Source organism: Primulina eburnea, chromosome 11 (assembly GCF_022965805.1).
Source record: "Primulina eburnea isolate SZY01 chromosome 11, ASM2296580v1, whole genome shotgun sequence".
NCBI classification, from domain to species: domain Eukaryota; kingdom Viridiplantae; phylum Streptophyta; class Magnoliopsida; order Lamiales; family Gesneriaceae; genus Primulina; species Primulina eburnea.
In genome coordinates, this window is record NC_133111.1 from 38,710,931 (window position 1) to 38,738,628 (window position 27,698).

General features: G+C 44.6%; 1 protein-coding gene across 1 annotated transcript; it reads right to left on the minus strand.

Moving 5' to 3' along the window:
• Window positions 1–508: 508 nt before the first annotated feature.
• Window positions 509–27,698, minus strand: LOC140805872 (uncharacterized). Its single transcript, XM_073162225.1, has 5 exons — window positions 27,518–27,698; window positions 27,236–27,429; window positions 1,362–1,446; window positions 1,049–1,114; window positions 509–924 (listed from the first exon to the last, which is right to left on the minus strand). The coding sequence occupies exons 1-5, from the start codon at window positions 27,599–27,601 to the stop codon at window positions 832–834; spliced, it is 522 nt and encodes a 173-aa protein (XP_073018326.1). The 5' UTR covers window positions 27,602–27,698; the 3' UTR covers window positions 509–831.

Genomic DNA, 27,698 nt, shown 5'->3' on the forward strand with positions numbered 1-27,698 from the left:
TTGGGAGTGACATTTGAAAATAGTAAGTATAAAGTAACTGAGTTGATCGAAGAGCATAATCACCCGTTCCATCTTCAAAAGACAGTTCACATGTTGGTTTTCCAACATAGTATAACAGAAGTTCAGGTCTGTGAGATTGATTTGACAGAGGATGTTGGGCTTCAACAAAAATCAACTTTTCAGTTGATGAGTTGACAAGCATGATGATCTAGGTTATACCATGTTAGATGCTAAAAACTATATCCGATCCAAAAGATAAAAAGAAATATTATATATGAGAAGTTGATTATCTGATGCGATATTTTCAACAACAATTACCTAAAAAACAATCATTTTACCATGCTAATAAGATGGATGTGGAAAACATATAACTAATGGCCGAACTTCTGCAAGTTTAATAAAAATTGTGTGAAACACTTCAACTTCTGTATCTAATAGATAATGACATTATATCATTATTTAATAATATCTTTTGTTTTGGACAACAATTGCATGAAATTTTACCGAGTAAATAAATCAATTGATACCTTTTTGATACAACCATGAATTTTTAAATTTAATACAGCATGATATATTTTTTCTTAAAATAATACTATTCAATATTTAGTACCCTCAGTCCCGGACGCTCGTGAATATGTCTTGGTAAAGCACAAATATTTCATAATCACTCATTCTACAGCTGAAAATAAGACACAAGATACCTGTTGTATCGTTGTCATCGTCATATGAGTCGTAGTTTTATATAAGTTGGCATCGGCTTCAATAAATCACTTCATACACTTCATATAAGTCTGGACCAATATTCAAATGCTTCGATGGAAGAATTTCGTTTTATCTGGTCCATGTCTTGACAAGTTTGGCCCTTGAAGCCCTCTTTTCCATCTTCTCTCTTTTCTTTCGAGTTTTTTCATCTTCAACATCTCCCTATACCATTGATCAAGATAAATGAAAACCATTCGCGAATCATGATACCAAATTTATAATTTTTGCAGAATTATTATTGATGAAAGACATAAAACTGAAAGTGTGGGTTGTAACTGGTGAGTACCTCTGAACCATGAGGCAAGAGCCCTTTGACAAGTCCAAATAGTTGATATGCTGCGAATGCTGGAATCTACAAAACAAAATGAAAATCCATTCAAGTTCATTCGGCTTTCAACGAAACTAACAAGGAAATTAGATACGTCAGCTAAAACAGTATAGCAGAGTAGTTGAATGGATAAAATTGACATGTGGATCCTTTTGTGCTTATCAAATATCAAGTACTTGTTCAATAAAATCATATCATATTTATAAATATCAAGGAAAAAAATGCATGGGTAGATATGGTAAAAAAGATCTGAATTTTGAATATAACTTACCACCAAGTATACTAGCCAAAATTTTTCAGATATGATGGAACTGAGTTGGACAAAACACGTAATGTAGATCAAATCGTGCAAATATCTGCAATAAAAAAAATACAGAAAGTAAGACTATAGTTCTCTTCTTCATGAAAATGATTTGTGAGTGGTGAATATAATACATATCTATGTGGCATACGGTAGGCAATATGTATACCGTGGCAACAAAAAGACTATGAAAGAAACTAGTCAAGTAACATTCACATATATCAAAATTCGCAACATGTTACAATTGTAAAGTTCTTCCTTCATGATACCCCTATAAGGGCCCGGGTCATGGATGACCCGGGAAGTTTCATTGGGTAACCCGTATAGAAACCAAGAGGGCGATTATTACCTACCCGACTGGACACTTCATGCATAACCGGGTATTTACTTACCTCCCGAGCAGCTAGGGACCGGGCTTTCCTGCTAAAGCCAAGGGCTCAATACCCGAGTAACTTACTTAGAGGATCTCATAGATTATAGGGAAGAAAGCGACTGGGCGGGAAGTCAACGTCTTTAGCCTGAACGTATCCCCGAAAATATTGAGAAGAAAGGGACTGGACATGCAGTCAACGTCCCTTATCTTTGGAGTACCCACGAAGCTATCGGGAAGAAAGGGACCCGACAGGCCGTCAACGTCCGAGGGTACGAGTAGTAGGTGAGCACGCGCATCAAGGTAACCCTAGCTTCCCCTCCTATAAATAACAGGTATAATTGTCATTTACAGAGGTCGAGAATCTCTTCATTCGCAAGCATTCACACATTTTTACTCAAGTTTTCTTCCTTGACAACCCTGCTGACTTAAGCATCGGAGTGGTCACGCCGGACACCCCTCCGGCGCCCATTCACGAGTTCCTCTTTGATGATACCAAATCTTTCCTGGGTTCGGTCTGGTGAGCTTGAACTTTAGATCAACAATGTTTGGACCGGGGCGGATGGAACACTACCGGCTTGTATGAAACTAGTAGGTATTGGAAGGTGCCGAGAATTTTTCCGGCATGATCACTCCGATTTTTCGATTGGGTTTTTGTGTCTTTAGAAAAAAGAATGGGAGAATGCCCTCTGAAATAATTCTCAAGAAAGTCTTATATCCTGAATGCCCTTCACCATGAAAATGTACACGATATTAATAGTGGTTGAGGGGACTTCTTACCATATTGAGCCGAAGTCTATTTTAGGTAAATTTCCTTATAAAATTAAACTCTTCTCCAATCACTGCAAGTTAGGGCCGGATCTCTCGCCACCTCTAATCACATGGCGAAATTCCGGCCTGATCCCTTATCGCCTCTAATCACACGGCGAGATTCTGGCATATTCAAGGCTCATTTACGCCTTTTATTTTTGACAAAGTTATTAAGATATAGGCAGATTACATGGGCTTGAGATTCGTAATATAAGCATCTGTGTTTGACAAGAGCTCGCTCCGGATTAATTGGACATGATACCAATGGTTTGGCTCGGCCACCGGGGCTCGGCCGAGCACTATCCCGGGCTAGGCCGAGCAATAGCTCGGCCGAGCACCAGCTCGGCCGAGCACAGGGCTCGGCCGAGATAGCCGAGCACTAGCTCGGCCGAGCAGCTCGGCCGAGCACAGGGCTCGGCCGAGATAGCCGAGCTCTGTGGGAAATTGAAAAAAGAGATAAGATGGCAAGTACCAGGAGTCGATCGGGAGAAGACAATCAACCAACGTCCAACATGGCGGAGCTCGTCCGGTTGATCACTACGACTGTAGAACAAGTCTTGGCACAGAGACCAGACAACAATCCTCCCCTAGGACAGGATCATGAAGCCCAAAGGCAAGAGATACAGAGTTTAAGGGAGGAGATGGAACGCCTTAAAGAAGAAAGGAATGCACCCCCTCTTCCACCACTTCTGGCTCGGGGGATCCCTTTCTCAGACGAGATATTAGCCGCTGAATTGCCTCAAAATTTCAGATTCCCTAACGTCGGAGAATACGACGGCTCGGGAGATCCGGAAGAGCATCTGTCCCGATTTGAGAACGCGGCTTTATTGCACCAATACTCAGACCCGATCAAGTGTAGGGTCTTCTTAACCACTTTGGTCAGGTCATCACAGCAGTGGTTCAATTTGCTTCGGCCGGGAACCATCAGCACTTTTCAAGACTTCGGAAGAGCCTTTCTCCACCAATTTGCTAGCAGCAAAAAGCATCCATTGACGGCTCTGAGTCTATTCAATGTTAAACAAGAACAAGAAAGCCTACGAGATTTCGTTAAGAGGTTTAATAAGATGGTCATCGATGTTCCCTCAGCTACTCCGGACATACTAATAAGCGCCTTTACACAAGGGCTAAGAGGTGGTGACTTTTTCAGTCATTGGTAAAGAAACCTCCGACTACTTTTGAAGAACTGTTGGCCAAAGCCGAGAAATACATGAACGTGGAAGAAGTACAGATGGCTAGGAGAAGTGAACCAAAGACCTTAGCCAAGGTTACACGAGATGTTCGACACACCCACATTGTACCAAGGGTCGGGCGTTTCGAACCACCTACGTTGCTTGGGCAGTTCGCTGCTTACACACCTTTGAAAGTCAACAAATCTCGAGCATTGGAGCTGTGTGACGAGCGACAACTCATTCGAAGACCTCGGAGTAGTGACAGAGGACCTCGTAATCCCAGGTCAGAAAGGTATTGTGAATTTCACAAGAATTATGGTCATACTACCGATGAATGTCATCACTTGAATCAAGAAATAGAACGGATCATCCAGAGAGATCCAGAAATGAAAGCAATTCTAGCCAGTACGGGTGGTGGATACCGACCCCCTAAGAGAACACGGGAGGAAAATGATCCTGAAAGGAGGAGGGCTCCGAATCAAAGGGAAAACTTTCAAAATGCTAACCCGAATATGCGGAGGGCAGAACCTCGTGAGCAATTACCCCCTCGCGGGGTAATTAATATGATATCGGGTGGGCCTACAGACGGAGACTCCAACCGGGCCAGGAAAGCTAGCAGCCGGAGATTGGAAAACATGGAGATTAGTAGCACTCAAACACGCTCCGGACCGATAATTTCTTTTGGAACCGAGGACATGAAGGGAGTGGCCGACCCACATAATGATGCTTTGGTTATCCGAGCTATGATCGCCAATTATGAGGTTGCTCGTATCTTTGTGGACTCCGGAAGTTCTGTCAATGTTCTGTTTAAAGAAGCGATGGATCAGATGGACTTGGGCGAATACACGGTAGAGCCTATCTCCACGGCTTTGTTTGGATTCACGGGCCATGCAATAAACCCCCTTGGGGTCGTCAATCTCCCTCTCTCTCTGGGGAGTGGGGATATTAGAAAGACCCGGGTCATCAACTTTGTGATAGTTGATGCCCCCTCATCGTATAATGCTATTGTGGGGAGACCAGCCATGGCCGCTTTCATGGCAATTGCCTCGGCTCTGCACCAGAAGATCAAGTTCCCTGTCGGAGAAGCTGTAGGAGAGGTTAGGGGAGATCAGAAGATTTCTCGAAAATGTTACGTGGAAGAAGTAAGGGTTGAGCAAAAGTCGGCCAAAATTGAACATCCAAGTCGACCTGAATCCAGGGGATTCGATCAACTACATCTAATCGAAGAAGCAGGAGAGGTTACTTCGGAGGACGTATGAGGAGCTTATCCTGAAACCCCCATCCGGAGTCGTGAGGATAGCCCGAGCCTTGGAAGAGTCCTTGAAAGAACGATTGGTCCAGTGTTTGGAGAAGAATAAAGATATATTCGCTTGGTCTCCGTCCGAACTCCAAGGGGTTAGGAGGGAGGTGATGGAGCATAAGTTGAATGTCTTGGACGAATGCCGACCTGTGATTCAGAAGAAGAGGCACTTCGGCCCTGAAAAAGACGCTATCATCAAGGAGCAAGTGCAAGATTTATTAAAAGCAGGACACATTCAAGAAATCCATTTCCCGACATGGTTATCTAATGTGGTCTTAGTTCCTAAATCGGCTGGAAAATGGCGGATGTGTGTGGATTTCCGCGACTTAAACCGGGCCTGCCCTAAAGACTGTTATCCTCTCCCAAGGATAGATCAATTGGTCGATTCTACGGCAGGACACGAGCTCCTTTGTTTTCTCGATGCATATCAAGGATATCACCAAGTTCCCTTGGCGGAAAAAGACAGAAGCAAGGTCAGTTTTATCACATCCGAAGGAACATTCTGTTATGTAGTAATGCCCTTCGGGTTAAGAATGCCGGTGCTACATATCAAAGGCTTATGGATAAGGTCTTCAAAAGGCAGATTGGGAGGAACGTTGAGGTCTATGTGGACGATATATTGATCAAGTCCAAGGCAGTCGATCAGTTTGTGACAGATCTGGATGAAACATTTCAGACTTTGCGGGAGTACAGGCTGAAGCTGAACCCTATCAAGTGTGTGTTCGGGGTTCAGACGGGGAAGTTTTTGGGGTACATGGTGACTCGCAGAGGCATTGAGGCTAATCCAGAAAAGGTGCAAGCACTATCCTCTATGGGTTCTCCTCGAAACATACAAGAGATGATGCAGTTCATCAGCCGGTCTATTTTGTGAGTCACGCTTTAAAGGGAGCAGAGCTCAATTATACGACTCAGGAAAAGTTGGTATTGGCCCTCGTCATCATGGCCAGAAAATTGAGGCCGTATTTCCTATCGCATCCTATCACTGTCCTCACCAACAGCGTCTTGGGGAAGATTGTCTCACATCCAGATACCTCAGGAAGATTGATTAAGTGGGTAACCGAGCTCAGTGAATATGATATCAAGTTTGAGCCCAGAACTGCAATTAAAGCCCAGGCTTTAGCAGACTTTCTGGCGGAGACTGTGCAAGTATCGGAGGAGAAACAATGGAAGATTTTCGTAGATGGTTCTTCTTGTCGAACAGGGAGTGGGGTCGGAATCGTGATGATATCTCCTTGGGGAGAAGAAACTGAGGTAGCGGTGAGGCTGGACTTCCGGGCCTCCAATAATGAGGCCGAATACGAAGCAGTTTTGGTAGGGCTAAGGGCTGCCCGAAGCATGGGTGTTACTCGGGCCGTCTTCTATTCTGATTCTCAATTGGTAATACAGCAAAGCAAAGGCAAGTTTGAGGTGAAAAATGAAAAAATGATGAGATACGCCCAAGCTATTGAAAAAGCTAAGGAGGACTTCTCCGAGTTAATCCTGAAACAAATTTCTCGAACTGAGAACGAGAAAGCGGATAGATTGGCCAAGATGGCCAGTTCTCTTGATCATCCCACGGGGTCAGAACTAGTCGGACAAGAGCTTATCTCTCAAATTTACCATCTTCAGGCAGGAGAAGTAAAGATGATAGAAGAAGATTGGAGGTATGAGGTTCAACAATACTTATGTGATGGGAAAGTCCCAGCTGAACCAAAAAGGGCTCGAGAAGTCAAAAGGAGAGCACTCCGTTTCACGCTCTTAGATGGGACATTGTATAAGAGGTCTTTTTCTAGACCTCTCTTGAAATGCTTGGGCCCGGAAGAAGCTGATTATGTCCTTCGAGAAGTCCATGAAGGATGCTGTGGTAACCATCTGGGAAGCGTAGCTTTGGCTCGGAAGGCTTTGATGGCAGGTTTCTTCTGGCCAACTATGAAAAAAGATGCGCTAAAGGTGGTGAGGTCCTGTCATAATTGTCAAAAACATGCTAATTTACAATGGCAACCAGCCGAACTTATGAGGTCAGTCATTTCCCCTTGTCCTTTTGATCAATGGGGCATAGACATTGTCGGACCATTTCCCATAAGCACAGGACAAAGAAAATTCTTATTGGTAGCAGTCGACTATTTCTCTAAGTGGGCGGAAGCAGAACCGTTGGCCAAAATTACTGAGGGAGAGGTCTTAAAATTTTTATGGAAGAACCTGGTATGTCGGTTTGGGATACCAAGGAGACTTATATCTGACAATGGGAGACAATTCTGCGGCTCCAAAATTCGAGAATGGTGCAGAGAGATGAAGATAGAGCAGATATTCACATCCGTGGCTTATCCTCAGAGTAATGGACAGGTCGAGGTCACTAACAGATCCATTGTGCACGCTCTTAAAGCACGTCTGGACTCTGCCAAAGGAAAGTGGGTTGATGAATTACCTAGCGTATTGTGGGCTTACCGAACCACAGCTCGGACAGGAACTGGAGAAACACCCTATAACCTTGTATATGGTACTGAGGCCGTCTTGCCAGCGGAAATCGGACTAGAAAGTGCTCGGGTGATAGGGTATGGGTTGAATAATGATGAATTAAGGGCCATGGATTTGGACCTCATAGAGGAAAAGAGAAACCGAGCAGCTGTTCGGATGGCTGCCTATCAGAAGAGGATGGCTCGAGCATATAACAAAAGGGTGCGGCCCCGATCGTTCGAAACAGGGGATCTGGTCATGAAGAAAATCCAGTTTCAAGGAGAGAGAGGGAAATTGGATCCGAAATACGAAGGGCCTTATAAAGTTATCAGGAAAGCAGGGATTGCAGCTTACTATTTAGAAGACGCTGATGGAAAGAAAACCAAGCGCCCGTGGAACGTCCAACACTTGAAGAAATACTATGCTTAGTCATAATCTCAATTTACCATGTTAGTTTTATCTTCACTTTATTGGAATTATGTCTTTATTTTCAAAATCATGAATAATATTAGACGTTGATATATCATTTTTACACCTAGCAAAGTCCGGCCTAGCACTCAAAGTCCGACCTCGCGTTCGGCAACAAAAACAAAGCCCGACCTCGCGTTCGGCAACGAAAAGAAAGTCCGACCTCGCATCGGCACGATTAAAAATCCGACCTCGCGTTCGGCACGATTAAAAGCCCGACCTCGCGCTCGGCAATGAAAGCAAAGTCCGACCTCGCGTTCGGCACGATTAAAAGCCCGACCTCGCGCTCGGCAATGAAAGCAAAGTCCGACCTCGCGATCGGCACGATTAAAAGCCCGACCTCGCGCTCGGCTATAAAAGCAAAGTCCGACCTCGCGCTCGGCACGATTAAAAGCCTGACCTCGCGCTCGGCAATAAAAACAAAGTCCGACCTCGCGATAAGTTTATAAGATATGCTAATTCGATTTCTCAACATATCTTTCGTACAAAGTACTTGTTTAGTAGCATTTCAATAATAGTAGATCAAAGTTAGAGGCATGGGTTCAAAACATTGACTGATGATAGGGAAACATGACTAGAAAACATTCAGAAACATAAACATTTGAAGCAAATAAGTAAAAGGCGAAGATCCCGCCCGAAGGGCTCCTTCTTCAAGGTGTCTGAGCTTTCACTCTCTCTCTATCACCCCTCTCCGCCTCTTCCGGCATGTCTTCAAGGGCCCTAAACATATCTAGGAAGGAAAAAAGGTGTTCGGCTTCGGAATACCCGTTGGCTCGTAGCTGAGCGATGCTCCCATTAAATCCATGCTCGAAGTATGAGGTAGCTTTGTCTGAGCACAAGGATTCAAATTCCGAAGAGCGGATGAACTCCTCTTTCTTCTGACGCCATATGACCTCGGTTTCATTTTCCTTCCGGCGCAGTTCTTCCTCAAGCTGAAGGGTTCTTTGTTCCGCCCAAACGGCTTTGTCCTCAAAGATTTGTGCTTGATTTCGGGCGGCTTCGACCTCGGCAAGGAAAGCAGCTCTCTCTGCCTCACTCCGGGTATGGATATCTTCCATTCTCTTCATAAGTTCCCTGTGTCGGCTGAGCATATCACCCATCCGATCAGTGACTTCCCCCCCCCCCCCAGACAAGAGCCTGCCAAGTGCATGTATAAGTTTCGTTAAAGAAGAACCGTGAATACAAAAGAGACAAAAATATTCACCTGCATGAAATTAAGAGACATAGACTCCATGGCTTGAAGGTCAGTAGCGGCCTTCACAAGGGCGAGGTCCTCGGAGGAAACCAAATGCCGAACAAAGTTTAGAGCCTTCGGTCCGGAAGGGCGGGCTATGAAAGGAGTCCCATGGTCGAGGGGTGCCTCCCGATTGACCTCTTCAAAATCGCGGGTGTCGGGAACAGTTGAAGAACTGAGGGGCCCCTTCCCAGAGCCTTTGGAGATCGGGGACGAAGTAGTGATCCTAAGAACTTTCTTCACGGGCTGCTCATCAGAATCAAGGGGCAATTTCTTCTGCTTCCCCTTGGCCTCAGCAGTAGAGGATTTCGAAGAATTTCCGGCCTCGCCTCTCCTCCTTCTCATGTTCTCAAGCATGGCGGACTTCATAATTCTTTCGTCTAAAAAAAAAAAAAAAAAAAAATGAAGAAGGGAGAAGAAGCGAAGAAGAAGAAAAGATGGGGAAGAAGCATAGAGTCAGCATAATATTATTTTTCAGTATAAAAGGGAAAGGTTGAGGAAAATATACCTATGTCCCCCTCTACTTCTATTCATTTTTTGCAGAACTTAAACTCGCAAAGGAGATCGTCCTGGATCAAGCTCTTTACGTCGAAGCATTTCTCCGAGATACTAGCTAAAAAGTTGGTCAAATCGATGGCACGTCCAGGTGCAGGCGGATCTCTAAGGGTTAACTGTTCGGCCCAAGTCATATCACAATACCAAGGAAACGGCTCGGACTCCACATAAAAATAACGGTTCATCCAACCTTTATGAGAGGAGGGGTTCCCGACCAGAAAGTCACACCCGGGCCGAGGTGATAAATAAAACCGACCTATTTCCTTTCTTTTGTTTCCTCTTTCTGTTATGACTTGATTGGGTTCAACCTTTAAGATGAAAAAGTTTCCTTTTATTGCTACAACAATGGAATTTTGTTTATCTTTCGATTGTTTTATTGTTTTTGCAGATGGTTTTACAGCAGAACCTGATTTTTTCTTAAACAGAATATTTACGTCATTTTAGCTTTTTGGCAAGTTTCCTGGCCTCAGTGGTGTATCCATTGACAGTGAGCCATCAGACACCCAGCTATCTTCTGGTTGTGATGCAGACGATTCTCCTTGCCAAATTTCGAAAATCCATCTACCTAAGTTGTGAGATTTCTTGATCTCATGGCCCTTGATTTGGCTTGAAAAAATATGGTGGCTAGATTTCTTGAGAATTATTTCAGAGGGCATTCTCCCATTCTTTTTTCTAAAGACACAAAAACCCAATCGAAAAATCGGAGTGATCATGCCGGAAAAATTCTCGGCACCTTCCAATACCTACTAGTTTCATACAAGCCGGTAGTGTTCCATCCGCCCCGGTCCAAACATTGTTGATCTAAAGTTCAAGCTCACCAGACCGAACCCAGGAAAGATTTGGTATCATCACTCTTATTGTTTGCAGGTCACAGTGGAAGCCATTTACCTTGTTCAATTTCCTAAACAACACTATAAATTTTTGATTTGATCCGGTGGAGCACCCGACCCTGCTCTTCCATTTCATCCGGATCGTATCATTGGCGCCGTCTGTGGGAAACTTGAGACTAAGGCGTTGATATGGCTCACACGAGGAAGACTAACCAGAATAATTCCCGGGTTCAAGGAGCCGACGCAAATCATTCAAGACAAGAGGATGCTCCCCCTGATCTTATTACTATGACTCCAGCGGAGTTGGATAAGCGTATTAATGAAGCCATAGAGAGAGCTATGGCTAGGCGGGAAGCTTCCCACCATGATATACCACTCAAGAAGGAACCAGAAAAAGAGCAGGAGCAGCAGCAGGAATTGAAGGAGGAGGAGAAGGGGGGAGAAGTGGAGGAATCCTCTGCTGGACCTAAGTCACCAACGATGGTCGAGGAGATGTTGGAGTTAAAACAGAAAATGAAAGTCTTGGAAGGACAGCTGGAAAATCGTGGAACTTCTCGAGCGTCTGTCAAGGGACGCCCGTTTGCCGAGGCAATTATTCGGGAACCTCTTCCTGGAAACTTTAAATCCGCTAAAGTAAGGGCGTATGATGGAAACGAGGACCCGGAAGAACACTTGGCCAGGTTCGAGAATATGGCTATGCTGCACTGTTACACCGATAGGATCAAGTGTAAAGTGTTTTTGACTACGCTGGTGGACTCAGCTCAGAGATGGTTTGATGGGTTGGCTCCATTGAGTATTAAATCCTTTGAGGATTTTCAGAAAACCTTCTTACACCATTTCAGCAGCAGTAAGAAGTATAAGAAAACTGCTTTCAGTTTGTTCGAGGTGAGACAGGGGCTGGAGGAAAGTTTGAGGATGTATATCAAGAGGTTTAACAAAGTGGCTTTGGATGTGCCTACTTGTGCTGCAGAGACAAAAACTACTGCCTTCACTCAAGGCTTAAAAGAGAGTGAGTTTTTCAAGTCATTAACGAAAAAAGTGCCTGAAGACTTTGAGGATTTGCTGTCTCGGGCAGAGAAGTACATCAACATGGAGGAAGCCCAGAAACAAAAGAGGGAAGCCATCAGGAAGGAAAGAGGGGACCGGACACCTAAGCCCGAGGAGAGAGGACCGCGGCGGGGTAATCCAGGGCATTTTTCCCCGCATGTGCCTCTGAAAATTAACCGTGAAAGAGAAGTGCAGGAATGCAGTAGGGATCCGGTTCCCAGTCATCAGCTGTCCCAACCCGAGAAAAATGGATTTTGCACCAGGCATGGTGTGTGTCAGCATAGCACCGAGAATTGTAAAGTTTTGAAAAGAAGTTATGTCCCACCCACCAATAAGGGGCACGACCAGTACACCAAGAGGTCAAGGGGTCCACCTTGGACCAGTACCTAATACTCGAGTAGACTCAAGAAACAACCCGAGAAACGGTATGGGTAGGAAATGGGAGCCAGAACCCGAGAAGAGGAGCCCTTCGTCCCCTGCTGCTGGGCTGATTAAGATGATATCGGGAGGATCTACCGATGGGGATTCAAATCGGGCCAGGAAATCAAGAAGTAGGCGGGAGTGTCTGGAGGTGGAAGGATCTAGGAGGAACGAGGCAGTGATCAGCTTTGGCCCGGAAGACCTAAAGAGAATAAACATGCCCCACAATGATGTTTTGGTTATCCAAGCCCGGGTGGCCAATTACGACATTCTGAGAGTCTTTGTGGATTCTGGCAGTTCAGTCAATGTGATTTTCAAAGATGCCTTAGTGCAGATGGATTTGCAAGGGTTTAAGTTGGAAGTTGTGGAGACTGTCCTTTTTGGTTTTGCTGGACATGCGGTTTATCCGGAGGGAGAAATTGTTCTGCCGCTCACTCTAAGCTCCCGGGACATCAAGAAAACGATCATGACCACCTTCACAGTGGTGGACTCCCCATCATCTTACAATATCATTCTGGGGAGGCCGGCCATGAATGAGTTGAGGGCAGTAGCATCTACTTATCATCAAAAGATCAAATTTCCAGTGGGAAGCCAGGTGGGAGAAGTTCGTGGAGATCAACCCTCTTCCCGAAAATGTTATGTGGAAGGTATCCGGGCAGATCAAGGCAAGTCGAGAAAGGAAGGGAAGAAAGCCAGGGTGGAGGAAATTTGGAAGGGCGGAGTGGAGAAAAGAGAAGTCCACTTTGTGGCAGAGGAAGAGCAGGAAGCTGTGGAGATAGGACCAGGCCAACAGATCCGGGTGGCCCGAGACCTCGATATATCCACCCGGGAGCTCACCCGATCAAACAGAAGAAGAGACACTTTGGTCCCGAGAAAGACAAAGTTATTGATGAACAGGTGAAGGAGTTGCTGCAAGCCGGCCACATCCGGGAGATACAATTTCCTACCTGGCTCTCGAATGTGGTGCTGGTACCCAAAGCCGCCGGGAAATGGAGGATGTGTGTTGATTTCCGGGACCTCAATAAAGCCTGTCCAAAAGATCATTACCCATTGCCCCGGATTGATCAGTTGGTGGATTCCACCTCAGGCTTCGAACTGCTCAGTTTCATGGATGCCTATCAGGGATATCATCAAATTCCTTTGGCAAAAAATGATCAAGAAAAGGCCAGCTTTATCACCTCGGGAGGTACATTTTGTTATGTTGTGATGCCTTTCGGGTTAAAAAATGCAGGGGCCACATATCAGCGTTTAATGGATAAAGTCTTTGAGAAGCAGCTGGGAAGGAATCTGGAGGTTTATGTGGATGATATTCTGGGAAAGTCAAAGGAGGTGATGGATTTTATTGCTGATTTGGAAGAAACCTTTACCACTTTGACATCTTATGGAGTCAAGCTCAATCCTGCTAAATGTATTTTCGGAGTCAAGAGTGGTAAGTTCTTGGGCTTTATAGTGACAGAGCGGGGAATCGAGGTCAACCAAGAAAAAGTGAAGTCCGTCTTATGTATTCCTTCCCCCCGATCTGTCAAATAAGTGCAGAAGCTGACCGGGAGGATTGCCTCTCTATCTCGGTTTATATCTTGGTCAGCCCACAGAAGTTATCTTTTCTTTCAGGTTCTCAGAAAAGCCCAAAAGTTCGGATGGGATGACAAGTGCGAGCAGGCTTTCCAAGATCTTAAAAAGCATCTGGCTGAGCTCCCAGTTCTGGTAAAGCCTGAGCCCGGGGATAAGTTGTTTGTCTATTTATCCACTACTGAATATGCTGTCAGCTCTGTCTTAATAAAGGAAGAAGGTTCGGATCAAAAGCCTGTCTATTATGTCAGTCACGCTCTAAGAGGTCCCGAGCTGCGGTATAGTGAAGTGGAGAAGATGGCCCTGGCTTTAGTTGTGACTGCTCGGAAATTGCGGCCTTATTTTCTATCACATCCTATTATCGTTCTTACTAACAGCCCGCTTGGAAGAATTATGACTCACTCTGAAGTATCCGGGCGGATGATCAAATGGAATGTGGAATTGGGGGAATACGATATTGAGTATAAGCCCCGGGTGGCCATAAAAGCACAGGCTTTATCCGATTTCCTATCTGAGATGATTCAACCTGCTGAGGAAGAGAGATGGAGGGTGTTTGTAGATGGGGCTTCTTGCCTGGTTGGATGTGGAGTCGGAGTCGTGATAATCTCCCCATCGGGAGAGAAGATTAAATTGGCAGTCAAAATTGATTCCCGGGTAACAAATAATGAAGCAGAATATGAGGCTGTTCTAGCCGGCATCCGAGCTGCCCGAGAAATTGGAGCGGCCATGATTATATTGTATTCCGATTCACAGTTGATTACTCAACAGATCAAGGGCGTGTATGAGGTCAAGGACGACAAAATGCTCAAATATTTGCATCTCATCAAAGCCCAGGCAGTCGTATTTGTGGATTGGAGCATCGAACAGATACCCCGAGAAGAAAATGGAGAGGCTGATGCCCTAGCAAAAATGGCTGCTTCTTTGTCGGAAGACAGCACCCGGGAGGTTTTGTTTGTTTCCCGAGTAGTTTTAACTATTGAAGAAGAGGAAATGTTGACAATACCCGAGGATTCTTGGATGACCCCTCTGATCAAATTCATCCGGGACAATGAATTGCCCGAGGAGAAAGCTCGAGCACAGAAAATAAAAAGACAAGCCCCCAGGTTTGTTCTCTTAAATAATATCTTATACCGGAGATCATTCCAGGGACCATTATTGAAGTGTTTGAGCGGGAAGGAAGTGATTTATGTTCTTCAAGAAATTCATGAAGGATGCTGTGGTGAGCATTTGGGGGAACATCTTTAGCTCGGAAAGCGATGCTAGCCGGGTTCTGGTGGCCGACTCTTCACCATGATTCGGCTCAAGTGGTCCGGACTTGTGAAGGCTGTCAGCATCATTCAAACTTTCAACACAGCCCAGCCACCCCTCTGAAGCCTATTTGGGCATCTTGTCCTTTTGATCAATGGGGTATGGATATAGTCGGTCCATTTCCGGTTGCTCGGGCTCATAAAAAATTCTTGTTGGTGGCTGTGGATTATTTCTCTAAGTGGGTGGAAGCCGAGCCCTTGGCTAAAATCACCGAACAAGAGGTTTTAAAATTCTTATGGAAGAATATAGTATGTCACTTCGGCATACCCCGGCGATTGATCTCGGATAATGGGAGACAGTTTCAAGGAAAGGAAATAACATCTTGGTGCCGGGAAATGAAGATCACCCAGTCCTTCACTTCTGTTGCGTACCCTCAGGCCAATGGGCAGACAGAAGTTGTAAACAGAATCATTGTGCAGGCTTTAAAGACCAGACTACAAGGCAAATGAAAGGACTGGGTAGAAGAATTGTCTAGTGTACTATGGGCATACAGGACTACTCCCCGGGCACCTACTCAAGAAACTCCGTTCAGCCTGGTATATGGATCTGAGGCCATCCTTCCTGTTGAGATCGGTCAAACATCTGCCCGGGTAGAATCTTACCCGAGCAACAATGAGGATAGCCGTGCATTGGAACTGAATCTATTAGAAGAAAAGAGGGATCAAGCCATGATCCGAATGGAAGCATATCGGAACCGGGTCATGAAATCCTACAACGAAAGGGTCCGAGTTCGAGATTTGCAGATAGGGGACTTGGTTATGAAGAAGGTTAATCCAGCTGGGGACGTGGGCAAGCTCGAAGCTCGATGGGAGGGGCCTTACAAAATCATTAGGAGAGTTAGTTCAGGATCTTTTTACCTGGAAGATGCTTAGGGGAAACTTCTTAAGAGACCTTGGAATGTACTTCATTTGAAGAAATATTATGCTTAGCCAATGTATAGATGTAATTTTCACTTTGAAGAAATAATAAAGGATCGCTTTCCTCATACTTTTGCCTACTATAAGTGATAATGCGGAAAAATGAGGAGACATAAGCCCAGGGTACTACTCCCTGGCTCGGGGCTCCGTACCTCGACCATTCCAAAGTCCCGGGACCTGTTCCCCGGCCTAAGGTTCCGTACCTTAGCTCTACATAAGCCCAGGGTACTACTCCCTGGCTCGGGGCTCCGTACCTCGACCATTCCAAAGTCCCGGGACCTGTTCCCCGGCCTAAGGTTCCGTACCTTAGCTCTACATAAGCCCAGGGTACTACTCCCTGGCTCGGGGCTCCGTACCTCGACCATTCCAAAGTCCCGGGACCTGTTCCCCGGCCTAAGGTTCCGTACCTTAGCTCTACATAAGCCCAGGGTACTACTCCCTGGCTCGGGGCTCCGTACCTCGACCATTCCAAAGTCCCGGGACCTGTTCCCCGGCCTAAGGTTCCGTACCTTAGCTCTACATAAGCCCAGGGTACTACTCCCTGGCTCGGGGCTCCGTACCTCGACCATTCCAAAGTCCCGGGACCTATTCCCCGGCCTAAGGTTCCGTACCTTAGCTCTACATAAGCCCAGGGTACTACTCCCTGGCTCGGGGCTCCGTACCTCGACCATTCCGAAGTCCCGAGACCTGTTCCCCGGCCTAAGGTTCCGTACCTTAGCTCTACATAAGCCCAGGGTACTACTCCCTGGCTCGGGGCTCCGTACCTCGACCATTCCAAAGTCCCGGGACCTGTTCCCCGGCCTAAGGTTCCGTACCTTAGCTCTACATAAGCCCAGGGCATTACACCCTGGCTCGGGGCTCCGCACCTCGACTATTCCAAGGTCCCAGAACCTGTTCCCCGGTTTAAATTTTTGTGAATTTCAGATAGTTACATCACAAATAATCAGTTAAAAAACAGAAGACCGATGCCTGGGTTTTCTATCTCAGTGAAGTTCTCAACACTTGGAAAATCTCTAAGAATTATTAAAGCAGGAATATCCTATTCATGTTAAGATCAGATGCTCAGCTTTTATGAAAATTGCAAAGAAGGTTAAGGGGACAGAAAATATTGCATTACTAAGAGGCCCGAAAAACAGGAAATAAACTTGAAAATAAGAAAGAAATTACAATCCTACTCTATATCAACAGGGCCGGTGCCCGGCTCTTTTTCCTCCTCCGTCGGCCGCTCTTTTTCTTCTCCTTCCTCCTCTACAGGCTCCTCCCCTTCTTCCTCCTCTCCGGATTCTTCTTCCTTATCTTTCACCCCAGCTCCTGCAAGGGACGCAATGGCTAGCCCGAAGTCTGGAAAGTTGGCCCTGTCCTTGGGGATAAGCCCGGCTTCCTGGAATTGTTGAAGACATCTGTTGAAGCCGGTCTTAAAGAAAGGATAGGCTCGATCCTCCACGGCCACCTTGAATTCTGAGGATTCCAGGAAGGAAGTCCGCAGTTGCTCTTTCTGGCGCTCAGACTCGGCTAGGGCCTTCTCCGCTTTTTCAGCCCGGGACATTTGTTCTTCTACGGCATCCATCAGGGAGGCGTTCTTACGATCAAGAATTGATTGATGCCTGTGAAGAGTTTCCTCCCTGATATGACTTTCATTCAGTTCCTCCCGGGCTTTGGCCAGCTCCGCCTGGGCAGACCCCACAGAACCCCGAAGGGTTGCCACCGTCTCTGAATGAAATTCCCTCAACTGAGCAAGCTCCGCTTGAATAAGCTCGTGCGTTTCTTGGAAGACCTGGAGTTGGGGGGCCTGGTGGTTGGCTAAGGAGGACACCTCTTCATAGGCTGACATTAACATATGTGCACCCTATTTTTCAAAGAGAAGGCAGGGTTGACAAGGTAATAAAAAAAAAAAAAAAAAAAAGAGAAAGAAGGGAAGAAAAAAGCTTACAGCCAGAAGCTTGTTCAAGCCATCTAGGCATCGAGGGGTCGGCGGCATGCTCTTCAGGAAGGCCTGGTCAGTAGGAAGGAGCATTTGCTTAAGGAGGTCTGCCCCGACCCGGGAGGCTCCTTCGGTGAAAAAGACAGACCCGCTGGGCTGCGAAGAGAGGAGGGGCCCTGGCAAGGGCCCTTGGATAGATTCTGGAAGAAGCTCCTGGGAAGGCTTCTGGAGGGGCGCCTGATCAGTATGCGAAAGAGAAAATGCTTGATTCGCTTGGGAGAAAGCCCGGTCTCCCACTTGGTCATCTTCGCTAAGAGTCAAAACCGGGATGGTCGTAACTCTTTTTTGTCTCTGGCGGAAGGGCAGGAGGTCCTCTTCGTCTTCCCGAGAGTCAGGCGCCGCTCTCTTCTGTTCAACTTCTACCCGGGCCGCCTTCTTTGTCCGAGCTGCCACCTCCTCAGCCTTTTTTCGGCTGCAGCCTTCCGAGCCGCCATCCTCCTTTCCTTGGCTGCCTTTTCGGCTGCCCATTTCCTAGCAAAAGCCTCCTCCATTAAATCTGCATATAAAGCAAAGGAGGTTAGAATCCACGTGCAAATATCAATAAAGGAGACGATGGCATAACAGGTAAATGAGAATTACCGGGCTGAAGGCTCGAGCCAGCAACTTCGTCGACTACTCGGTCAATCGGATCTTCAGCCCGGTTACTTAGGTGATAGGTGACCAGATGCTCTTGGGTTATAAGGGTGGAGGAAGAAAACTTTTGACCCCCCACCAAGGCTAGGCTTCGGATATAAAACTCCTCAAATTTATATGCTTGGGGAAGCTCTGGCTGACGAGGAAGAGAAGGAATGAAGCCAGTCGGACAATCGAGACTAGCCGGGAGTTTGATAAAAAAATATCTGCCTTTCCATCCCTTTTGAGAGGAGGGGATATCATCAAGGAAGCGGGCATTAAGCCGAGCGGAAAGGGAAAAAGCATTATCACCTAATCTACAAATAAAAAAGTAATGAAGAACTTTGGAATTTATTACCAGGTCATGCATTCGGAAGAGGACAAAAACCGAAGCCATAATCCGGAAAGAATTGGGATGGAATTGATTAAGAGGTACACCAAAGAATTTGGTAACCTCGATATAAAATAAGGGAATAGGAAATCGGAGACCATTTCGAAGCTGGTCCCGGAAGAAAGTAATATAACCCGAGGGGGGTTGATCAGCCCGGTCAGAGGACTTGGGTATGAGAATAGGGTAGGAAGAAGGAATGACCCCCAGGGTTCGAAGTTCTTCCTCTGCTCCTGGACGCAAGGAGCTTGGCAGAGAAGAAAACCAGGGAATCTCTGGGAGGTCGGCTGAAGGTTGGGCAGGTACCCGGGCTTTACCCTTACCCTTATCTTTTTTGGGGATCCGGGATATGCCCGAAGGAGAAGGTTTAGAAGGTCTCGAAGAAGGTTGGGGTTTTAAGCTTATAGGTTTCGGGACAGTTTGGGTAGAAGGGCGACGAGAAGTAGGGGAAGGAGAGGAATCAGAACGGAAGGCAGTGGATTCGTATTCCGGTGAACCTCGTACGTTAGCACCAGAAGTGGAAGAAGTGGAATTAGACATGATAAAAAGAGAAAACTTACAAGGGCGGTGGAAGATCGTCGGAATGGGAAAACTTGGAGCGCCTGAAAACTGCGAGTAAAGAATTTGCAAGGGCTTCGCCGAGAGGGATGATTTGAGAGTAATTTTCGAGAAAGTGATTTTTGGAAAACCCTAGGGGTTGCTATATATAAGGGATGAAGGACGATCTGGACCGTCGACTGAAAACACGTGTGCGGTCTTGATGCGCCCCAGAAATCACAACGGGCAGAATGAAAGGACGGCTACGCAGAGCGAGGCGTCATGATGGCTTATCTACTCGGAATGCGAATCGACTGTGGCGGTTGTTCAGTAGGGCCCATATCATTTTAACCCTGCGTCAATCACCTAGGGGTACGAAGTGTCATTTTTACTTTAAGCCCGGGAGGTTTAAGGCCCCGGCATTTTTACTTTAAGCCCGGGAGGTTTAAGGCCCCGGCATTTTTACTTTAAGCCCGGAAGGTTTAAAGCCCCGGCATTTTATTCCAAACAGAGCTCTAATACTTTATTTAAAGAAGGTGAGATTTTTGTTCTAGATGATCCAATCGCAGATTTACGAATTATATTCGGTTCATCATTGATTAACGTGCGAAGAAGAAAATGAAACAAATAAACAGATTTTATTCATAAAGGAATCGCTCATGCCTAGCACCAATTATTAATACACCTACGACATCCTGCCACTCGTGGATCCAGTGGGTTAGTTCAGGAGACTGGGCGATGTTGAAGGACTCAGAGGATGAAATCTTTTCCAGTTGACGCCCTTCCTTCAGCAGCATCGCATGAAGCAGGACTTCATCAGTAGCTAGCTCTGCAACATGGTTCACTTCGAGCTCCCGTTTATACCTCATCGCCACCGCTCTTTGTGCCCGAGTGAAGGCCAAACCCTCCTGGAGGTGGCATTAAGATCTTGAATCTTATGCCAAGTGGACATCACCTTCGACAGGACCAACTCCTCAATGGTCCTCCTCAGATCTTCCATATGAGGATGTAGGGTATTGGGCGCTGGGACGTATATGCCACTGCAGACCGTAGATTCGCTCGAACGTGCCATGTCGAAGATGTTATTTCTTACCTCCCATTGCCTTCCTGTATTTATAAGCACGAAGCATTTATTATTGAGGTAGGCGAAGAGATTGTTACGAATATCGAGGTACTAAGGCACTAGTCGTCAGAAGAAGAAAGGACATACGCGATTATCGAGGTGTCAAACTTATTCATTTCCCGAAATACGAAGCGTCTCCAGGCTGACACCTGTCATCATAACAATCGGGACATCCAGGTAAGGGGGGTAACATTTGTATTAAGTCCGGGAGGTTTAAGGCCCCGGCATTTTCTCTTGAGACCGGGCGGTTCGATGGCCCCGGCATATTATGGCAAGCCCGGGAGATACGACGCCCCGGCATGCTACTTTTAAGCCCGGCGGATATACTTGAATCGAACATATTAAGGTATCCTAAATAATCCTTCTCAAGATGATAAACAATGGCGATAGTTGGGTGGAATAGACGTGTGTCATTAATGCACTAATCAGTACGAATCAACGTTTTCTACGCCCGAGGTGTCGCATCCCTAGGTCTTTTCGATAAGACTTGAGAAGGATGGGCCCCGGTATTCCCTCCGAAACCCGAGAGATGCGGAGCTCGGGCATCCTTTTTGGTAGAAATACGAAATCCTCACGTCTCCGGTTGTTACTTATTATTAGTTAATCTTGTCATTTAAGTTGTGCAGCCCGTGAGATATGCATCAGATAAAATAGTACAAAGACAGTAAACTCGGATAATAATTTTATTTAAAGAAATTATTTTGGATTACATCGAAATATGCCTCCTCTACGAAGGCTTTCCACAAATACATCCAACGTCTCACTTCTCGTGTAGCCCTTCCTTCGTAGCTCTTGGTGTCAGTGATATCGTTGAGGGTGTTCCTCTCTTTACGGAGCATCAGTTCGTACATGTGATCCTCTTCAAAAGGATCCCCCAACTCAGAAATATGTAGGTACTCCCGATACTTCTCCAATTTCGCCAGTAGCCGGGGAGTATTAGCCTCACCACAGTAGTAGAGAAGTTGTAATTCCTGCAGTGCCTCCCAGAAGGCAAGAATCTTGTGAAAGACCTCCTCTTCTATTTCCGTCTTTTGTCTCTCCGCAGACGCATTCATGAACTCTTCCGCCAGATCGGGGACGCTGGGATCGCTAGCACCTGCCATTATATCTTTCTAACAACACTTTGCTGGTATGATGGCGGATCGGTAAGGCACTATTTATGATAAGAACAAAGTAATAATGACCGTTGATCTTCAAGATGCCTGAACGGTTGAGATAAGTTTTGGAAATTGTGCTGGGAGGTGAAAAGGCGTGCACAGCTGTCGAGGTGTCAGACTTATCCATTTCTCGAGATGTGGAGCGTTTTCTAGTAGGAATTAATTTTGGGTGCATCTCATTGTAACGAATGCGAAATTCAGGGAGGCTGGATAACAATTCATTCGGGTCCGGGAGACAAATCATCCAGGCGTGACATCTCCTCTACGGGATATTTGAAGGCTCCGATGCTATCATACACCATGAATTATTTCGCACCAATCGGGACAGCGAGTGAGACTCTAGCCCGACTATTTTAGGGATGGGTGGTGATACCCCTATAAGGGCCCGGGTCATGGATGACCCGGGAAGTTTCATTGGGTAGCCCGTATAGAAACCAAGAGGGCGATTATTACCTACCCGACTGGACACTTCATGCATAACCGGGTATTTACTTACCTCCCGGGCAGCTAGGGACCGGGCTTTCCTGCTAAAGCCAAGGGCTCAATACCCGAGTAACTTACTTAGAGGATCTCATAGGTTATAGGGAAGAAAGCGACTGGGCGGGAAGTCAACGTCTTTAGCCTGAACGTATCCCCGAAAATATTGAGAAGAAAGGGACTGGACATGCAGTCAACGTCCCTTATCCTTGGAGTACCCACGAAGCTATCGGGAAGAAAGGGACCCGACAGGCCGTCAACGTCCGAGGGTACGAGTAGTAGGTGAGCACGCGCATCAAGGTAACCCTAGCTTCCCCTCCTATAAATAACAGGTATAATTGTCATTTACAGAGGTCGAGAATCTCTTCATTCGCAAGCATTCACACATTTTTACTCAAGTTTTCTTCCTTGACAACCCTGCTGACTTAAGCATCGGAGTGGTCACGCCGGACACCCCTCCGGCGCCCATTCACGAGTTCCTCTTATTGTTTGCAGGTCACAGTGGAAGCCATTTACCTTGTTCAATTTCCTAAACAACACTATAAATTTATGATTTGATCCGGTGGAGCACCCGACCCTGCTCTTCCATTTCATCCGAATCGTATCACTTCATTTCATTTTGCTTCAACAATTCGAATTTGTCAGTGCCACATCAATCTTATTGAGCAAAATAGGAATCTTTCAAACATTCACTAGGGGGAGAGTTTAAAACATATCAAACCAACAAGCTTCAAACATCAAATTAACATCACTTCAGAATACAACCACCCATTCTGCACCTCCACCCCACTTCCAAGTACGGAGAATAAGTCAAGAAGCAATGTTAGTAAAGATAAGTCAAAGCTTCCTAACTATGTTATGTCATCTTATACATGGACAGCCTGAAGTATTGAGAGTTGTAATGGAAATAAATATCACTCAATATGAGAAGACATTGTGCCCGAAACATGAATAGAAGAAAATGCATTATTAAATCCATTGACACCCATGCTGCAGAAGTAAACCATATATGGCCTTATTCTATCAACAGGCATGCATTTCCTTACCAGATCAGAAGAAAAGGTATCGACTAAGCTTGAATCATCACTCTCAAGTAGAATGGTGTTATTCAAAACTTGAGGTTATGGAACACATAACCAACAACAAACCCACTATGTAAATGAATTGTAAAATAACTTCTTACATTTGAAACAACATTTTTTCACCAGCAGCTATATACTTTTGCATCACCAGAGGAAACAAGATGAAATCTAAAATATACACACAAAAACAATCACTGTGAGCATGAATGAACCAGGGTACTTCAAATTTAAAACAATAGCAGTAACCATTCCTATTGAAGATCAGAAATAAACATAAACTAATGAAAAATTTCAAATAAAAACAAATATTAACAAAACCAAGATACCAACCGAAAGGGTGAAAACCGTATGGTGATCCTTATCTTTATCTCCTATGAATGAACCCAAAAAGGACATTTTATACCATTTAATTAGCTATTAGATGATAAATATAAAAAGGCCAATAAAAATCTCACGACAGCATATGAGCTTTATAACAATCAATTTGTTAACTCTACTAGCATCATTATACTATAAATTTCATAATTTTTGTATAAAAGACGTTGCTAAAGGTTTTGTTGATTTTTCCAGACAGATCCATTTGACATCTTCATCCGTATACCCACAATTTCCAAGAGTTTTCCATCAGTCCGGAAAACTTTTCCATAATCACCAGCAATGTAATCATCAAATATATCGCGATCACCAGTGGTATGAAACGAAGCTCCCAAGTCCATAACCCAAGAATCAACCGGGCTTTCCATGGATAATAGCATCGTGTATTTCCTCAGTGACAGCATTTGCATTATTTTTCGTTGATTTGCAGTTCTTTTTCAAGTTACCAGTTTCACCACACCTCCAGCACTTCAAATTCTTTTCAAAGTTGCTTTTGTCTTTTCCATTTCTTGACTTGGACCTACCGCGCTATCAGTTAGAACTCTTTTCGCCACTCCTGCCCCTTCCTATGTTCTCGAGATTTAGAGCAGATCTCGATGATGTTCCTTCACCCGAATCCATCCTGCGAACTTCTTCGGCAAGAATTTGTCTCTAACATCATTGAATTGTAGTTTTATTTTTCCAACATAGTTGCTAACCGCTGTCCACATTGGTTCCCAATTATTTGGTAAAGACGCCAAAAGGATAAGTGCACAAATCTCATAATCAAAACTTTTTTCAACCGATGTTAGCTGAGAAACAATCATGTTGAATTCATTGATGTGTTTAGCCACCGAAGCAACTTCTCCCATTTTCAAGTTGAATAACTTTTTCATGAAATGTACTTTGTTGTTTGATGATGGCTTTTCGTACATGTCCGATAAAATGGACATCATCTCTTCTGTGGTTTGTGCTTCCGCCACGTTATGTGCCACATTCTTCGTTAGGGTCAATCGTATCACACATAACACGTGTCGGTCAAGGAGCTCCCAATCATCATCCTCCATCTTTTCCTGATAGAGGTTGATGCAGTTTCTTACTGTACAGATAATCTCTTATATGTAACCACCAGAACGAAAATCTGTTCCGTCGAACTTATTGATACCAGGTCCCGATCCATCATCTCCGACCATCACTTCTCTAGCCTTAGCAAAAAATCTAAAAAATCTTTTCTGATGTGGAAGATCAGACAAAACTGCAACCACAGAGCATACTCAGAATTCTTAAGAATTTTGACAACAAGTCTCTGGTACCAGTTGTTTGGAAATTACACCGAAGCGATGTCGACCACGATGATAATATAGTACCCAAAAAATTGCGGAATAAATAACCAACAAGAACACAAAGATTTATGTGCTTCACCCAAAATAGGCTACGTCCACGGAGCTACTGCAGATCTTTTATAACAGGAGAAATATTACAACAAGTGTACACAATGATGCACTAAATATCTTACACTCCCAACCCGAGTATAACCGAGAAAATATTTTCTCTAACTCTCTCTTTATTTTATAAAGCTTAAAAGCTTCTGATTGGGATGATCTTACAATACGAATTATGCACGTATTTATAGGTGAATTCTCCCGTGTGAACAAAAGAAATCGTTTTCCTTTTCTGCCGACACAAACCAATCAAATTTGATACGTTTAGCATATCAAATTTGTACGTTTAACATTTAATATAGTGTCACCACTTTACCTAACATTTATCTCGAGCCTCCAAGGGACGTCACAGGAGATGGTCCCCATACATCAGTATGAACCAGCTCCAACTTTGCTACTTTTGGTTCTCTACCGCCTTTTGAAAAGCTCACATTCTTCTGGTTTCCAAAGATACAGCTTTCACATAGTTGGTGTTCAACAGTCTTTAATTCTGGTAGTTTTCCTTTTGACACCAACATCTTCATTCTCTTCTCACTCATATGTCCAAGTCTATAATGCCATAGATTTGAATTGGCTCCAGCATCCACAGCTGCTAATGTGTCTCTGCAACTGGAAGTCATATACAGTGTTCCAGTTTTCTTCCTCGAGCAACCATTATGGCCCCTTTGTTCACTTTCCAGGAACCATCACCGAAGGTCACATTGTGGCCTTCATCATCGAGCTGTCCCACCGAGATCAGATTGTGTGTCAATTTTGGTACATGCCTGACTTAGCACATGCAGTGGGAGTTGTGAGCAGGTTTATGAGTAATCCAGGAAAACAGCAGAAGCAGTTAAATGGATTCTGAGGTATTTGATAGGTACTGCTAGTTTATCTTTATTCTTCAGAAAGACAAATTTGGGCTTATAAGGTTTTGTCGATGCCGACATGGGTGGTGACCTAGATGGCAGAAAAAGTACTACTGGGTATGTGTTCACATTAAGTGGTAGGTCGTAAGCTGGGTGTCTAAACTGCAAAAGATAGTTGCGCTTTCAACTACTGAGGTTGAGTACGTTGCTGTAACAGAAGCTAGCAAGGAGATGAATGGTTGAAATCCTTTCTGGAAGAATTGGGTCAGAAGCTTGAAGATAGCACATTACACAGTGACAGTCAGAGTGCTATTCATTTAGCAAAAAATCATATTTATCATGCTAAGACAAAGCATATACAGGTTAGGTATCATTTTATCAGATCAGTGCTGGAAGATGGAGTCTTGATGCTGGAGAAGATTCCCGGAAGTAAAAATCCAGCCGATATGCTCACGAAGACGGTAGCCATGGACAAACTGAAGTTGAACTTCAGTTGGACTGCAAGTATAAAAGGAGATGTATGAGCTGCTGCAATGATGGTGTGAAGACATGATTGAAATCAAGTCTTCAAGTGAGAGAAATGTTAGGTAAAGTGGGGTCACTATATTAAATGTTAAACGTGTCAAATTTGATATGCTAAACGTATCAAATTTGATTGGTTTGTGCCGGCAGAAAAGGAAAACGATTTTCCTTTGTTCACACGGAAGAATTCACCTATAAATACGTGCATAATTCGTATTGTAAGATCATCCTAATCAGAAGCTTTTAAACTTTATAAAATATAGAGAGAGAAAAAAGAGAGTTTTTTTTTTTTTGTTCTCTTGTGTGAGTTGGAAAAAATATTTTCTCGGTTATACTCGGGTTGAGATTGTGAGATATTTAGTGTATCATTGTGTACACTTGTTGTAATATTTCTCCTGTTATAAAAAATCTGTAGTAGCTCCGTGGACGTAGCCTATTTTGGGTGAACCACGTAAATTTTTGTGTTCTTGTTGGTTATTTTATTCTGCAATTTTTTGGGTACCATATTATCATCGTGGTCGGCATCGCTTCGGTGTAATTTCCTGGCAGCATTTACCCACATTTCCAGTGTGACAATTAATCCTGCAACAAATTCAATACATTCTAGCAAGAATTCAAACTGGATGCAGCTTATTACTCAAGAAGGGGTATATGCATATCATTTCATCGTCTGAAAAACAAAATTACCGAGTCTAAGACAAACAGCTCAAAAGTTAAAATTCACCGAATCCTCAAATTTCCCACTCTTAGTCATCACAATTTGATATCAAAATCAATACTCAAATACAATTCTTCAAATTAAGAAAGTATGAACTTTTTAAATCAATGTCATGCCACATCAATTGCGAACCAAGAACCATAAAAAAAAATAACAACAAAAAAATCACATACCCACAAATCCCTCCAGTACTCATATCAAACCCGCCATCGAGAAGCTCCCCACCTTCAGTGTAAGCAGGCTTTGCCATTACGGAGAGCTGCTGATATGGAATAACATAAGCAACCGAAGTCAAAATCAATCCTGCCCAATGCTTCCACGTGAAGCTGGAGTAGAATACTCCGATCCTTATCGCTAAATAAATCACCTGCGACAAAAAATTTGCAAACCAAAAGAAATCACGAAAACTAATACAAAATTTCAAATTTGTACAGTGGATGGATTATTAAGGTTACATTGGAGACGATGATGAGGCGGAGGAGGTTCTTCATGTGACGAGCATTTTCTTCTTTTCGTTTTTTCGCTCCTTGATTTGCCATTGAAACGATACCGATCAACCAGTCTCTGCAGTGACCACGAGGTGATTTAGGTATGTTATTTTTTGTTTTTTAAGGAAGGAGGACAAGACAATTACTG